This window comes from Oncorhynchus clarkii, chromosome 13 (assembly GCF_045791955.1).
Source record: "Oncorhynchus clarkii lewisi isolate Uvic-CL-2024 chromosome 13, UVic_Ocla_1.0, whole genome shotgun sequence".
Lineage (NCBI taxonomy): Eukaryota > Metazoa > Chordata > Actinopteri > Salmoniformes > Salmonidae > Oncorhynchus > Oncorhynchus clarkii.
Window position 1 is genome coordinate 51,333,410 of NC_092159.1, and position 13,300 is coordinate 51,346,709.

Sequence of the window (13,300 nt, forward strand, 5' to 3'; positions counted from 1 at the left end):
AGGAACTGAGAAGTGGTCTGTGGTCACCACCTGCAGAAACACTCCTTTATTGGGGAGTCTTGCTAATTGCCTATAATTTCCACCTGTTGTCTATTCCATTTGCACAACAGCATGTGAAATGTATTGTCAATCAGTGTTGCTTCCTAAGTGGACAGTTTGATTTCACAGAAGTGTGATTGACTTGGAGTTACATTGTGTTGTTTAAGTGTTCCCTTTATTTTTTTGAGCAGTGCATATATATATATTTATATATATATATATATATATATATATATATATATATATATATATATATATATAACATAACATGTTCTGCACCCTTATCTTCTGTTTCTAATGGGAGGGATGGAGAGGACATGACATCATTCAGACTGTTGGTTTCCTGGGAACTGTTTGTCCACATGCCTATGTTTGAGTAATGCACTCGCCTCTTAGTGGTGAGGTGAAGGCTGTGGTGGGAGGGAGATCTGGACTTGCACAGTGAGAGAGGCCTGTCAATGTAATTTAATATAAATGTGATCCAGGTCTCCTTTCTCCCTCCTCATCCTGTCGGTCCCCTCAGCAGCAGACTAGGATGGGATAGGGAAATGAGATGTGGGCGGTAGGCATTCACGCATGTACACACGTACACAACCCGAGAAACACTCACATCACACCACTGCCATCCTTACCTCATACTTTGTCTAGTGATTGTTTTCAGGGTGAGCACACAATCCACACAACCCTCTTAACGCTCTCTGACGTACTGCTGTGGTGATATTTATTTCCCCTGCCGTGTGTATTCTCACCTGTTAGTCCTCCTGTCCATTGGTGCTGACTGTCACCAGCTGAATCACCATGATGAATGAACCATCTCAAGATTTTGAAGTGAGGGAGTACAAGGATTACCACACACACACACTACCACATACCCCACGCCCCACTATCTCTGAGTTGTTACTGTCATTTTTCTGCTTCTCTGCTCCTGATGATTGTCATGAAAAGACAAATCAATCCCCAGCTTTATTCTGTTTAAGTGTCATCTGGGTGTATTTAGAAAAGCTGTGAAGTTGTTAGCGATGGTGCCAGTATTGTCATGTTTTCTTAGTGGTTCCCTTGTGATCGCTGTTGGCAGCACACACATTGGGAGACAGTAGCCTATACAGAGACATGCGAACACACAGCTTAAGGAAACATACAGGGGCACACATTTATTGCACACATGCAACGCACACACTCCGCCACACAGCAGTTTGCATGTGTGCATGCATTTGTGCACTTAAGCTGCATATTTGTTACACCCATGAACACACACTAGTTCACACAAACTATAATTAATTGTTAGGAAATCTCAGGTAATTTTAAATTGCAAATCCGTGCTGCCTTGTTCTTCATCTTTTGATTATTATTGTATTGTTTTACTGAGTGAAAATGCCACCAGTGTTTTTCATCAGATGCAAATAGAACAAAATAAGAAACAGAAAGATCAGATCCAACAGAAAGTTCTCTAAACATTCATGAAGTCCTGTCTGCGTCCGTGGAGGTCTGTGTGTCGTCTCACCCGTCTCCAGGCAGAGGTGAACCCCCCCCTATTGCCCTTTCCTTCACTTTCTCTCTCTCTCACACAGATTCTGGGAAGTTATCTAGGTCCTGAACTTCCAATCCAATCAGCCACTAATTAAGAAGCAAAGCGAAGGGATTGTCTGGCTGCGAGACAGGGGGACTTGCAGGTTGACTGAGAAAAGAGAGAGAGAACGAGAGGAGTCTTCAATTTGACATGTGCAGGATGAGTGAGAAAATAGAGAAAGGAGCAGGGGGGAGAGGGAGGAAAGGAGCAGGGGGAGAGGGAGGAAAGGAGCCAGGGGGGAGAGGGAGGAAAGGAGCCAGGGGGGAGAGGGAGGAAAGGAGCCAGGGGGGAGAGGGAGGAAAGGATCCAGGGGGGAGAGGGAGGAAAGGATCCAGGGGGGAGAGGGAGGAAAGGATCCAGGGGGGAGAGGGAGGAAAGGATCCAGGGGGGAGAGGGAGGAAAGGATCCAGGGGGGAGAGGGAGGAAAGGATCCAGGGGGGAGAGGGAGGAAAGGAGCCAGGGGGGAGAGGGAGGAAAGGAGAACAAAATATAATTTGTTTTTTTATTTAACCAGGCAAGTCAATTAAGAACACATTCTTGTTCTATTCCCAGGGGTCATCTGTGGTTCTGTAAAGGTAATATTGAAGAGAAGTCATTGGTTAAAGTCACAGTTCTCTCTCATAGATTGTATATCTATGGTTCAACTGAAGTCCATGCTGTTTTTCTATTGTGGCTGTATTCACACATGTACCTTGAAAAACAGAGTGAATAACTTGTGCACACAGATTGATAGAAGTTTGCACATTTTGGAATAGGCTATGACATTTCCAAGTCAATGTGCTCTTTGAAAGTTGTATGTGACCTTGTGTAGGCTACTTGAGTGAGTGGAGATTGGCAGGCAGGCGTGGGATGATGGTCTTAAGCCTTGCTCTTCACTCTCAGTCACAGATCGGCTGGCGCTCCGCTCAAAGCAAAAGAAAGGCAGAACCATGGCAGATAAACGAGGGCTTTTCTCACTGAAGCCGAGCGAGCAGCGTTCACAGCCTCTCTGCTTTGAATGCAGAGGCCCTTTGAAAACAAATGAATTCAGAGCTGTTTTGTCCTACTTACTGAGAAATACCGCTCAATTACAATTAGCCTTTTAGCACACACGCACTGACTATAACACCTATGATAATGCGACTCTCTCTGGTTGTAGGGTGTTGCTGTGGGTTACCTGGACATTCCCCAGACGTTATCCTTGGCTGGACCCTGGTGCTGTGTGTGGTGGTCTGGTTGAATACTTAGCCCATTCAGTGGTGTTGTTGGGCTCAGCCACCCCTCCACTCTGCCTTCCTCCTGGCTGGTGCTCAGGCTCCACTCAGGCCCCCCCTGTCTCAACGCTGGCGATGTCAAGAGTCCCGAGTCCCCCTCCCCCCGCGGACATGTCCAGCGGCCCTGTGGCTGAGAGCTGGTGTTACACTCAGGTAAGCGTGGGGATTGGTGTGTTGTGTGTGTGTACATGTATCTGTTTTTCTATGTACAGTACTTACACCTGTCAGCCTGTTTGTCTGTCTGTCTCTCAGTCAGTCAGTCAGTCAGGACTGCTGCCAGTGCTGGTGTTTATGATAACAGCCTGTTTAAAGAAGAGGGATGTTTTTCTATTGATGTGTTTTTCATCTCGCTGTCCTTGCAAAATCATTTTTTGTTGCAGCATTTTAATATCCTTTCTTCTCCCCCTGTTTGTTGTCAATGTTTATTGAGATGAAAGGCAGGTTTGATGTGTGGTTTTGAAGTCCAGCCTGACCAACCAGCCACTTAGCTACCTGTATGGAATAGATAAATAAATTAAAGTCATCATGTCTGATTCCTGCCGTGTGTGTGTGTGTGTGTCCCTACCTCTGTTAGATCAAAGTGGTGAAGTTCTCTTACATGTGGACCATCAACAACTTCAGCTTCTGTCGTGAGGAGATGGGCGAGGTCATCAAGAGCTCCACCTTCTCTTCGGGAGCCAATGACAAGCTTAAATGGTGAGTGGAGGCGGGGCCAAGAAGTGGGTTTTATGGATAAGCCATAAGGGACGACAGGACCAATAACTTGTCCATGATTGATCCGATTTAGACTCCTAAGTTTGTTGGACATAGTTTGGTCTCTATTATTTTGGACAGTTACTGAACATAGTTGACTGACCTCGTCTCAGTTTGACTGAGTCTGATGATCACTGATGCTGATCCCTCCCTCTGTGTGTCCAGGTGTTTGCGTGTAAACCCTAAAGGCCTGGACGAGGAGAGTAAAGACTACCTGTCCCTCTACCTGCTCCTGGTCAGCTGTCCCAAGAGCGAGGTGCGTGCCAAGTTCAAGTTCTCCATCCTCAATGCCAAGGGAGAGGAGACGAAGGCTATGGGTAAGTCACACTTGATTTGAGTTGATTTGGATCCCCATTAGCTAATGCCATGACGACAGCCAGTCTTCCTGTGGTCCGACACATGACGAAAATGGCATTACAGACAAAAATACTTTCAAATGTTCATGCATTTAAATAACATTAACAAGTAGACACTACAGACATTTAAAATACCTGAAAGGTAACAGTCAATTCAGGTGTCAGTATCTGTCCAGTCATATGGTCAATCTTAGTAGATGTACTTTTTAATGTTTTCTTGAATATGAATCATTTTTTTGCTTGGGAAATATCTATCCCCAACAACCCACCATCTCTATAGGGTCAGTGGTGCTCTGCTATTGTAATCCCATAGTGTACCTGGCTTGATATTATGTGGGTGTGTGAGAGGTAATGTGATAACAGAACTACTTATAACAATCCACTCTTGAACCTCTCAGCTCAAACCTGTAGCTTGGCAGTAGAACATGGAAGACATGTTGACTAATAGGAACAAGGTTAGGAGGTTTGAGATGTATTACCTGTGTCTCTGAGGTTTACTAAGTGAGTGTGTGCATAGGAGGGGGTGAGGGAGCCAAAGTGTCTAATTCAGTGTGTGGGCCGAGGTGTTGATAGCCATATGGGTGTGTATAATCACTGCAGGTGGGATTCGTTCCCCCCCATATTTAATTCAAAGTAGCATGGAGCAATTTTTGTCTTCTGCCTCTTCTCTGGCTGATGAATTGGAAAGGAAATGTGTTTCTTCCAATGCCTGCTCTTTTTTAATTAGGTTATGTTATGGGGAGGAAAAGCAAACTTGTGTGGAATTGAATTCGAGTGGGCCAGATGTGACCGCTTCCTGGTTATCAGGCTCTCTACCTGGTTGGTTGTCTCTCCTCCGGCACCCCGTCGAGCACAGGAAGTATGGGAGGAGGTGAGGAGAGGGGCAGAGGAGGAATGTTTGTATCAGAGGTGTATGCAGCAAGACTGTTTACAACCACCCGCAGTGCAGGTCGTGTAGAAAGGGAAATGGTTTTCCCGCTGAGAAACGTCTACCGCGTGAACTCAACCCCTCCCTCCCTCACACACTTTCCCTCTCTCCGTTCTACACTCTACATCTTCACTGTGGCAGTGCTTTTTCACTCCGCAACAACAACACATTCACAAACACTACTGTTATGAAACAGTCCCTGGGCTGCATACTGTAATTGTGCATCAAGCTCGCTTGAGAGGCTCTTAAGGTACAGTTAATGCATAGTTGGCTGTGCCCATTTCGCTGCACCACTCTAAGAGGGACAGCAGTAGCCTGCAGAGTGGGTGGTAAACACCACCTAGAGCCGTTTCATTCCTTCACTCGGTCAGCTCACCTGAATCTGCTTCTCCACATGACCACTGAAAGAGATTAAAGATGGAGAATGTTGAGAGAAGTGGAGAAAATGTCTTCTGTTCTCCTCTTCGTGTCTCTGGGGGTTTGCTGTAAATTGTGTTCTTTGGTGGTAGACCCTCCCCGTCCCCCAGATGCACCCCATCTTCCCCTCAGCTCTCTGCTCGCCTTGTCGCTGGAGAAAATTACCCGCAGCCACTGTATTCGTGACAAGGGACTTCAGCGAGCACTCTGTCTGAGAATATGGCAGTAAAGATAGCTCTATCTGTTCTGGATCATTTAGAATCCAATTAAATCCATGCCTCCTGAAGAGAACCCAGGCCAAATAAAAACAAAGTGCCTTAATTAAGAAGGCTGTGGCTCAGAGTGTGAGGACTGTTTATGTGGCATGTCACTGCTGGGGCTCTCCACACAGTCTCACAGGGCCACACACTCCACTGGAATGGATAGTAAGTCCAAGTACAGATTGATGTGATACATAGCTAAATAAACATATATATATATATATATAGGTGATTAAAGATGATTGTGAGTAATGTAAAGATGCTGCATTTATCATTTGCTGCCTTAAACATGAACTGTTTCAAGTGGATCTGACCTTCAACCTCATACTGTTCAGCCACCCCCACCTGAATAGAGAGCCTCAATCAGTAATGTATGTTGGTCTCTGATGCTGTTACTGCCTGCTAATGGAGATATATTTGGGCTCCACTGGCAGCCCCCCACCTCTCTCTCCCCCCTCTCCCCCAAACATCCTCTCCTCTCTTCTCTGCCACATAATTTCTCTCCCTGGCTTAGTCGCTAGCTAGCTGGCTCTCCTGTGGGATTGTGGATGAACGGTTTGTAACGTGTCTCTTGGCCCCCCCTCTTCTCCTGTGCCAGATAAAGTAGCCTGCTGGCAGACACACTGCTGCACTGACAGCTCTGAGAACACACAGAGAGAGAAAGAGGAAGTCTCCTGCTATATGGCGGTGGTGGCTAGGGTTTATTTAAATGGCGCAGGGCTAGGTGTGCTTCTCAGACAGTGGGCTTTGTAGTGCTTTTTAGGTGCTAAGTGCTAAGGAGAGGTTATGTCTCCAGTGTGTTTGGTCACAGGTTCAAGTTCAGGTTAATTTGCTGTGTGTACACAGGTCTTCATACACTGTATATTTTAAAAGAACGATCTCATTTGCCAGTACAGTGTTTGTGGTATTGTGGTTAGTGTCTTTAGTTCCACATGGTCTCCTGGCTGATTGAAACCTCTGTCTGAATGCTTGCCTGTGGTTGTCAGAGCTAGTTGCCCGCGGTTACTGATGGGGGCGGTCAGGCATTCAGTGTTGTTGTGTTGTGGGAAGAGTCATTGGACAGTCTTTACATAATCACATATCGACACGGCTAGAAGGAACGTCGTTACACATGTTTGTGTTGACACTTGCTTATAGAGCTCATTATTCAATAGAGATGAGATTTTCTTCGGAAATGGCGTGTGTGTGTGCTTGTTCATGTATTTGTGGTGTGTGTGAGTGAGCGAGCTTGTGTGCCTGCCTTCCTGATTATATGTCATCCTATGTAGGTGCGTGGGGGTTGATGCAAATGCAGGTGCTCCATTACACATACTGAAGCGTTGTCTATCATGCTGTTAGACATTGGACTGTATGTGTTGTGTACTGTATTTAATGAATGGGATTTAGACTAAATGGCAGCTATTGAAGTGGAGGGAAGAAGTGGGAAAGGGATGTAGGCAGTAGTGGTTGGGAGGATGGGGTTGGAGTGTGTATGTGTATGAAGGTCTAGGTGTGCGAATGCTTGATTGTGTTTGTGTAATGGGGAAAGCTCCAGGCTCCTTTTGGGATTCTCTAAACCTCCTTCCAGAGAACAGATGATCACGGAGGGACGGAGGGATGGAGGGATTAGAGTTGTTTTGAACTGATGTACGTACTGTATATTACACTTTCTCTGTCATGCCCGCACACACACACTCTTAGTGTGACCCACACTATTGAGTTGTGCTCCTTTGTTGGCCCGGAGTGTGATGTTTGCCAGCCAGTCTTCTGGGTGACCTTCTCACTGTGTGTTTCAACCAGGCCCCTGAGCCACAGCCTGAATATGTATGCTATGCTCTCTAAAACAGCCTGGCTCTACTCTCGCTCGCTCTATCTTTCCCTTCTCCTCTCTAAAACTCTGTCCCTGTCTCTCGCCTTCCTATTTTTTTCTCTTGTCTCACTGCATCTATCTACATATCTCACCTCACATGTCACCTCTGCCTGCACTGTTAGTGACGGCTTCTATCCACTGTTTGAGTGACATGCTTCCATCGCTGGTCTTCTCACTCCTCTTCCTCCTTTCCTATTTGTTATTCCTGGTGTGTTCCTCCCCTCCTGACTTGGTGACCCAGCCTGCTGTGACCCGACTGTGACCACATGCGGTCTGACCTGAGGTTGATCCCATGCCAGCGTGAGGTTCTGGTCCTGCTCAGGAGACCCAGTCGAGGCAGCAGGGTCAGCTGAGCTCAGCTTAATACACACACGCATACAAACGCACAGGCGCACGCACATGTGCACACAGACATACACCTTAGTGTGGAGAGTGAGCAGGGACTGAGCAGTAGAGGAGAAATCTCACCTCTCTCCCTCTTCCTGCCGTTGGACTCCTCTCACCCTTTCTCCTCCGTTCTCTGTGCTCCCGTTCCGTCCCTCCCTCCTCCCAGCTAGCCCTCTCCCTCTCTCTCTTCCTGCCGTTGGACTCCTCTCACCCTTTCTCCTCCGTTCTCTGTGCTCCCGTTCCGTCCCTCCCTCCTCCCAGCTAGCCCTCTCTCCCTCTTCCTCTTCCTGCCGTTGGACTCCTCTCACCCTTTCTCCTCTGTGCTCCCGTTCCGTCCCTCCCTCCTCCCAGCTAGCCCTCTCTCTCTCTCTCTGCTCCCACCGTCCTCACACCTCCATTAGGCTGAGACCCAGCCCCGTAGGAAGTTGTCACAGGCTGCTGGTCTTCTTCCATATACCCTGATAACACACAGGACAATCCCTCCACCACACAGGGAGAGGAGCTGCTGGCCAGGGGACCATGCCTGAGTCTCTCACATATCGGAAAGGAAATAGAGAAAAGGCAGACTGAAAGATTTCAGACAAACAGGCAGACAAGGATAAGACTAAGATGCAGTGCTTTTGCTCTGTGTGTTTGTGTATCCAACCATACACTACTTGGCATGTCAAGTCCATAAAAGTTTGACGTGGCTTTCAACAACACAGGTTTAGAGAGAGAGGGAGAGACTGACACAAAGCCTTTAAATGAAAGCCTTCTGACATCAGTTCCTAATATGCAGAGAGGAAAAGAGGAGAGTGACGATGAATAAAGTAGGAAAAAAAGAGTAGAGAAAAGAGCCTTTTGGAGTGTTTGGATTTCTGTCAGTCTGAGAGGGTGGCTGTCAGGGCCTGTTTGTAGCCCATCTCCAGAGGAGGGATTAGAGGGAGAGGACCCCCTGATTGAGCACTGGGGTGGAGAACTGGATATGCGCTCAACTCCACCACTGTCTGTAGACATCCCAAATGACAGCATATTCCCTCTGGTCAATGTAGTGCACTATAAAGGGAATAGGGTGCCATTTGGAGCGCAGCCCCTGCCTGCCTGGTTGACTACTGTACCCACCACTGCATCATACCGCTGCTGGTGAATTTCACATAGAGCTTTCAGCAGAGCTGTTACCCCATCTGAATGACTCCCACTTGGATATGGCAGGAGAGCTCATAAGGCTTGGACCACAGTAGCGTTAGCTGGCCGATGGTACTCAGCACCCCTGCACAGAGTTCTGGCTGTAATTTGCTAACCGATTCTTCATGTAGAATCGCGTGAAAACGTCTGCAGCCAGACGTCCATCAGTGGGTGGTTCCTAAAACACACCACGCCGAAAGAGCGGCAGACGAACGGCAGATGGGCTGTCGGCCTGGTGTGTGTGGTTCTTTAGACCCCAGGGATCCTCATCCTATATGGCAGGAGGGGCCTGCCCTACAGGAGGGGCCTGCCCTACAGGAGGGGCCTGCCCTACAGGAGGGGCCTGCCCTACAGGAGGGGCCTGCCCTACAGGAGGGACCTGCCCTACAGGAGGGACCTGCCCTACAGGAGCTTCTTAGATGGGATCATGTCATTCTATACATGACCAGGGATCTTTATGTGAAGTTTCATTGGAGATCTTTGAGAGGGTCTTGGAGTAGTAAAATGTCTGGGCAGGGAATTAATTGTGATCTGACTTGGCAGACTCTCAGATCCAAAGCCATTTACTACAAATATAAATGCACTCACTTTACTGTATGTGATCCCTGAGGGACTTGAACCTTGGCTTTGTTAGCATCAGTCTTACCAACTGGGCCATCAGAACCACTATGGTACAGCAGTGTCTCTGACTCTAGTTATTGTGTTGTGTACGTTGAGTATGTCCTCAGTGGTTGTGTCCCAAATAACACCCTATTCCCTATGTAGTGCACTACTTTTGTAGTACACTATATAGACAAAATGGTGCCATTTTGGACGCAGACAGTGTATGTACGTATTCCTGGTGAAGGACCGCATGAAGGCATTTCTCTTGTGTGTTTGTAGTGCACAGAACCCTCCCTGCCTCTTCTCAGGCAGACATAGTTGGCAGTCCATAAGCACTTTATAATGGGATGCTTTGATCCCTGCTTATCCCACCTGCTTATCGTGCCTGTGTGCCAGAGATGAGGGAGTGTATGAAAAATGTCTGTGGAGTGTGGCATCGTTTTCTTATGAGGTGTTAAAAGTCCCCTGCAGGTGACACTTCCTTCATTCAACCTCCTGTCTGGCTGTGCTCACTCTCACTTTCTCCTTTCTCATGGTCATGACAGACACACGTGCACTAACTGTCTGTGTTGTTCCCTTTTACAGAGAGCCAGAGGGCATACCGGTTTGTCCAGGGGAAGGACTGGGGCTTTAAGAAGTTCATCAGGAGAGACTTCCTGCTGGACGAGGCCAATGGGCTGCTGCCTGACGACAAGCTCACTCTCTTCTGTGAGGTAGGACACAAGTTCACACAACATAGAGATATAGGTAACTGCCAAAATAAAGTAAATTAGGCATTCAAAGTATATTGAAAGCAGGTGCCGTTGTTAATTAAGAAATTAACATCCCATCATGCTTAGGGTCATGTATAAAAAAGCCCAGTTGTAGATTATTTTGTCTACCCTGGCTAGAATAATAGATGCCAATGACTTTGAAAGAGGGTCTCAAAGGAGCATATGGTGTGTGTCAGTCACCAGATCTCAACCCAATTGAACACTTTATATTAGATTCTGGAGTGGCGCCTGAGACGGTGTTTTCCACCACCGTCAACAGAACACCAAATTATGGAATTTCTCGCGGAAGAATGGTGTCGGATCCCTCTAATAGAGTTCCAGACACTTGTAGAATGTATGCTAAGGCACGTTGAAGCTGTTCTGGTTCGTGGGGCCCAACGCCCTATGTTGGCAGTTAGATGTATCTCTATAGACGGGTTGGTTGTTTAGCAACTACATTGACTTGTGCTCTACTGTGGGGAAAAACAGATGGGGTTTGCTTATATTGTTGATAACATGTAAACAATATTTTGTCCCCAATGTTTATTGAAAACCTAAATAAAGTTGCACAATGAGAACTTGTCTCTCAAATACTTTGTTGCGGTTGTTGGTTAAAACCTCTCTGGGATATGTGGGACGCGTCCCACCTGGCCAAAAGCCTGGGAAAATGCAGAGCGCCAAATTCAAATAAATTACTATAAAAATCAAACTGTCATTAAATCACACACGCGAGATAGCAAATGAAAGCTACACTTGTTGTGAATCCAGCCAACATGTCAGATTTCAAAAAGGCTTTTCGGCTAAAGCAAACGATGCTATTATCTGAGGATAGCACCTCCGTAAACAAAGAGAGAAACCATATTTCAACCCTGCAGGCGCGACACAACCAGAAATATAAATATAATTCATGCCTTACCTTTGACAAGCTTCTTTTGTTGGCACTCCAATAGGTCCCATAAACATCACAAATGGTCCTTTTTGTTCGATTAATTCCGTCGATATATATCCAGAAAAACACCGGCGCCAACTTGCGCAATGTGACTACAAAATATCTCAAAAGTTACCTGTTGCTAAAACATTTCAAACTACTTTTGTAATACAACTTTATGTAGTTTTTAACGTAAATAATCGATACAATTGAAGACGGTATGATCTGTGTTCAATAAAGGAAGAAAACAAACTGAAGCATGCTTTCTGGTCACGCGCCTCTATCTAACAGTACAGTTCAAGTGACCCTCGTTCAAGATGGCCGTACTTCTTCATTACACACAGGAATAACCTCAACCAATTTCTAAAGACTGTTGACATCTAGTGGAAGCGATAGCAACGTTTATTTTTAATTTTTAATTTTTAATTTTTTTATTTGACCTTTATTTAACTAGGTAAGTCAGTTAAAACCAGTTGAGTCTATGGGGGCGCTATTTCTTTATTGGATAAAAAAACGTGCCCAATATTTTGTCACGAAAAGATGCTCAACTATGCATATAATTGACAGCTTTGGAAAGAAAACAGTCTGACGTTTCCAAAACTGCAAAGATATTATCTGTGAGTGCCACAGAACTCATGCTACAGACGAAACCAAGATGAAACTTCAAACAGGAAATGAGCAGAATTTCTGAGGCTCTGTTTTCCATTGTCTCCTTATATGGCTGTGAATGCACCAGGAACGAGCCTGCCCTTTCTGTCGTTTCTTCAAGATGTCTGCAGCATTGTGACGTATTTGTAGGCATATCATTGGAAGATTGGCCATAAGAGACTACATTTTCCAGGGGTCCGCCCGGTGTCCTTTGTCTAAATTGGTGCGTAATCTTCAGCTGCGGGCATTTTCTCCTGGGATTCAGAACAGAAAGCACACTTCCACGAACGATATATCATCGAAGAGATATGTGAAAAACACCTTGAGGATTGGTTCTAAACAACGTTTGCCATGTTTCAGTCGATATTATGAAGTTAATTTGGAAAAAAGTTTGGCGTTTTGATGACTGGATTTTCGGGGCTTTTTGGTAGCCAAACGTGACGCACCAAACGTAGCGATTTCTCCTAAACAAATTATCTTTCAGGAAAAACTGAACATTTGCTATCTAACAGAGTCTCCTCATTGAAAACATCTGAAGTTCTTCAAAGGTAAATTATTTTATTTGAATGCTTTTCTGTTTTTTGTGAAAATGTTGCCTGCTGAATGCTAACGCTAACGCTAAATGCTACGCTAGCTAGCTACTGTTACACAAATGATTGTTTTCCTATGGTTGAGAAGCATATTTTGAAAATCTGAGATGACAGTGTTGTTAACAAAAGGCTAAGCTTGAGAGCTAGCATATTTATTTCATTTCATTTGCTATTTTCATGAATAGTTATGGTAATGAGCTTGAGGCTGTATCCACGATCCCGGATCCGGGATGGCTAAGTGCTAGAGGTTAAGAACAAATTCTTATTTTCAATGACGACCTAGGAACAGTGGGTTAACTGCCTTGTTCAGGGACAGAACGACAGATTTGTATCTTGTCAACTAACTGCAAGAAGGTCCCTTAGAAATCTGGATTCCCAATGAAAACCCATTGAAAAGAGTGTGACCCCACCCCCCCCCCCCCAAAAAAAATCTGAATGGTTTGTCCTCTGGGTTTCGCCTGCTAAATAAGTTCTGTTTTACTCACGGACATGATTCAAACAGTTTTAGGAACTTCAGAGTGTTTTCTATCCAAATATACTAATACTATGCATATCTTATCTTCTGGGGATGAGTAGCAGGCAGTTGAATTTGGGCATGTATTTCATCCGGATGTAAAAATACTGCCCCCTGTCACCAAGAAGTTAACTAGCTAGATAGCACATGTTTTTCCATGTTAGCATAGATGTGAAATCAGTCAAAACACTTCAAAACAAGGCATGGTATCAAAAACAAGATCAAATGAGCTGAAACGAGACACTTACAATTCACCACATCGTAGTTTGTCGTTGTTGCTAGCAATCGGGGC

At 45.6% G+C, this 13,300-nt stretch overlaps 1 protein-coding gene across 2 annotated transcripts in view; it reads left to right on the forward strand.

Moving 5' to 3' along the window:
- LOC139365042 (speckle-type POZ protein) overlaps positions 1 to 13,300 on the forward strand; it is a 108,044-nt gene that overhangs the window by 47,859 nt on the left and 46,885 nt on the right. For both annotated transcript variants that reach the window (XM_071102375.1, XM_071102376.1), the window contains exons 3-6: positions 2,745 to 3,012; positions 3,434 to 3,555; positions 3,778 to 3,929; positions 10,162 to 10,289. In XM_071102375.1, the coding sequence (XP_070958476.1) occupies positions 2,935 to 3,012; positions 3,434 to 3,555; positions 3,778 to 3,929; positions 10,162 to 10,289 (480 nt within the window). In that variant the 5' untranslated portion in view covers positions 2,745 to 2,934. The remainder of the gene's footprint in view (positions 1 to 2,744; positions 3,013 to 3,433; positions 3,556 to 3,777; positions 3,930 to 10,161; positions 10,290 to 13,300) is intronic.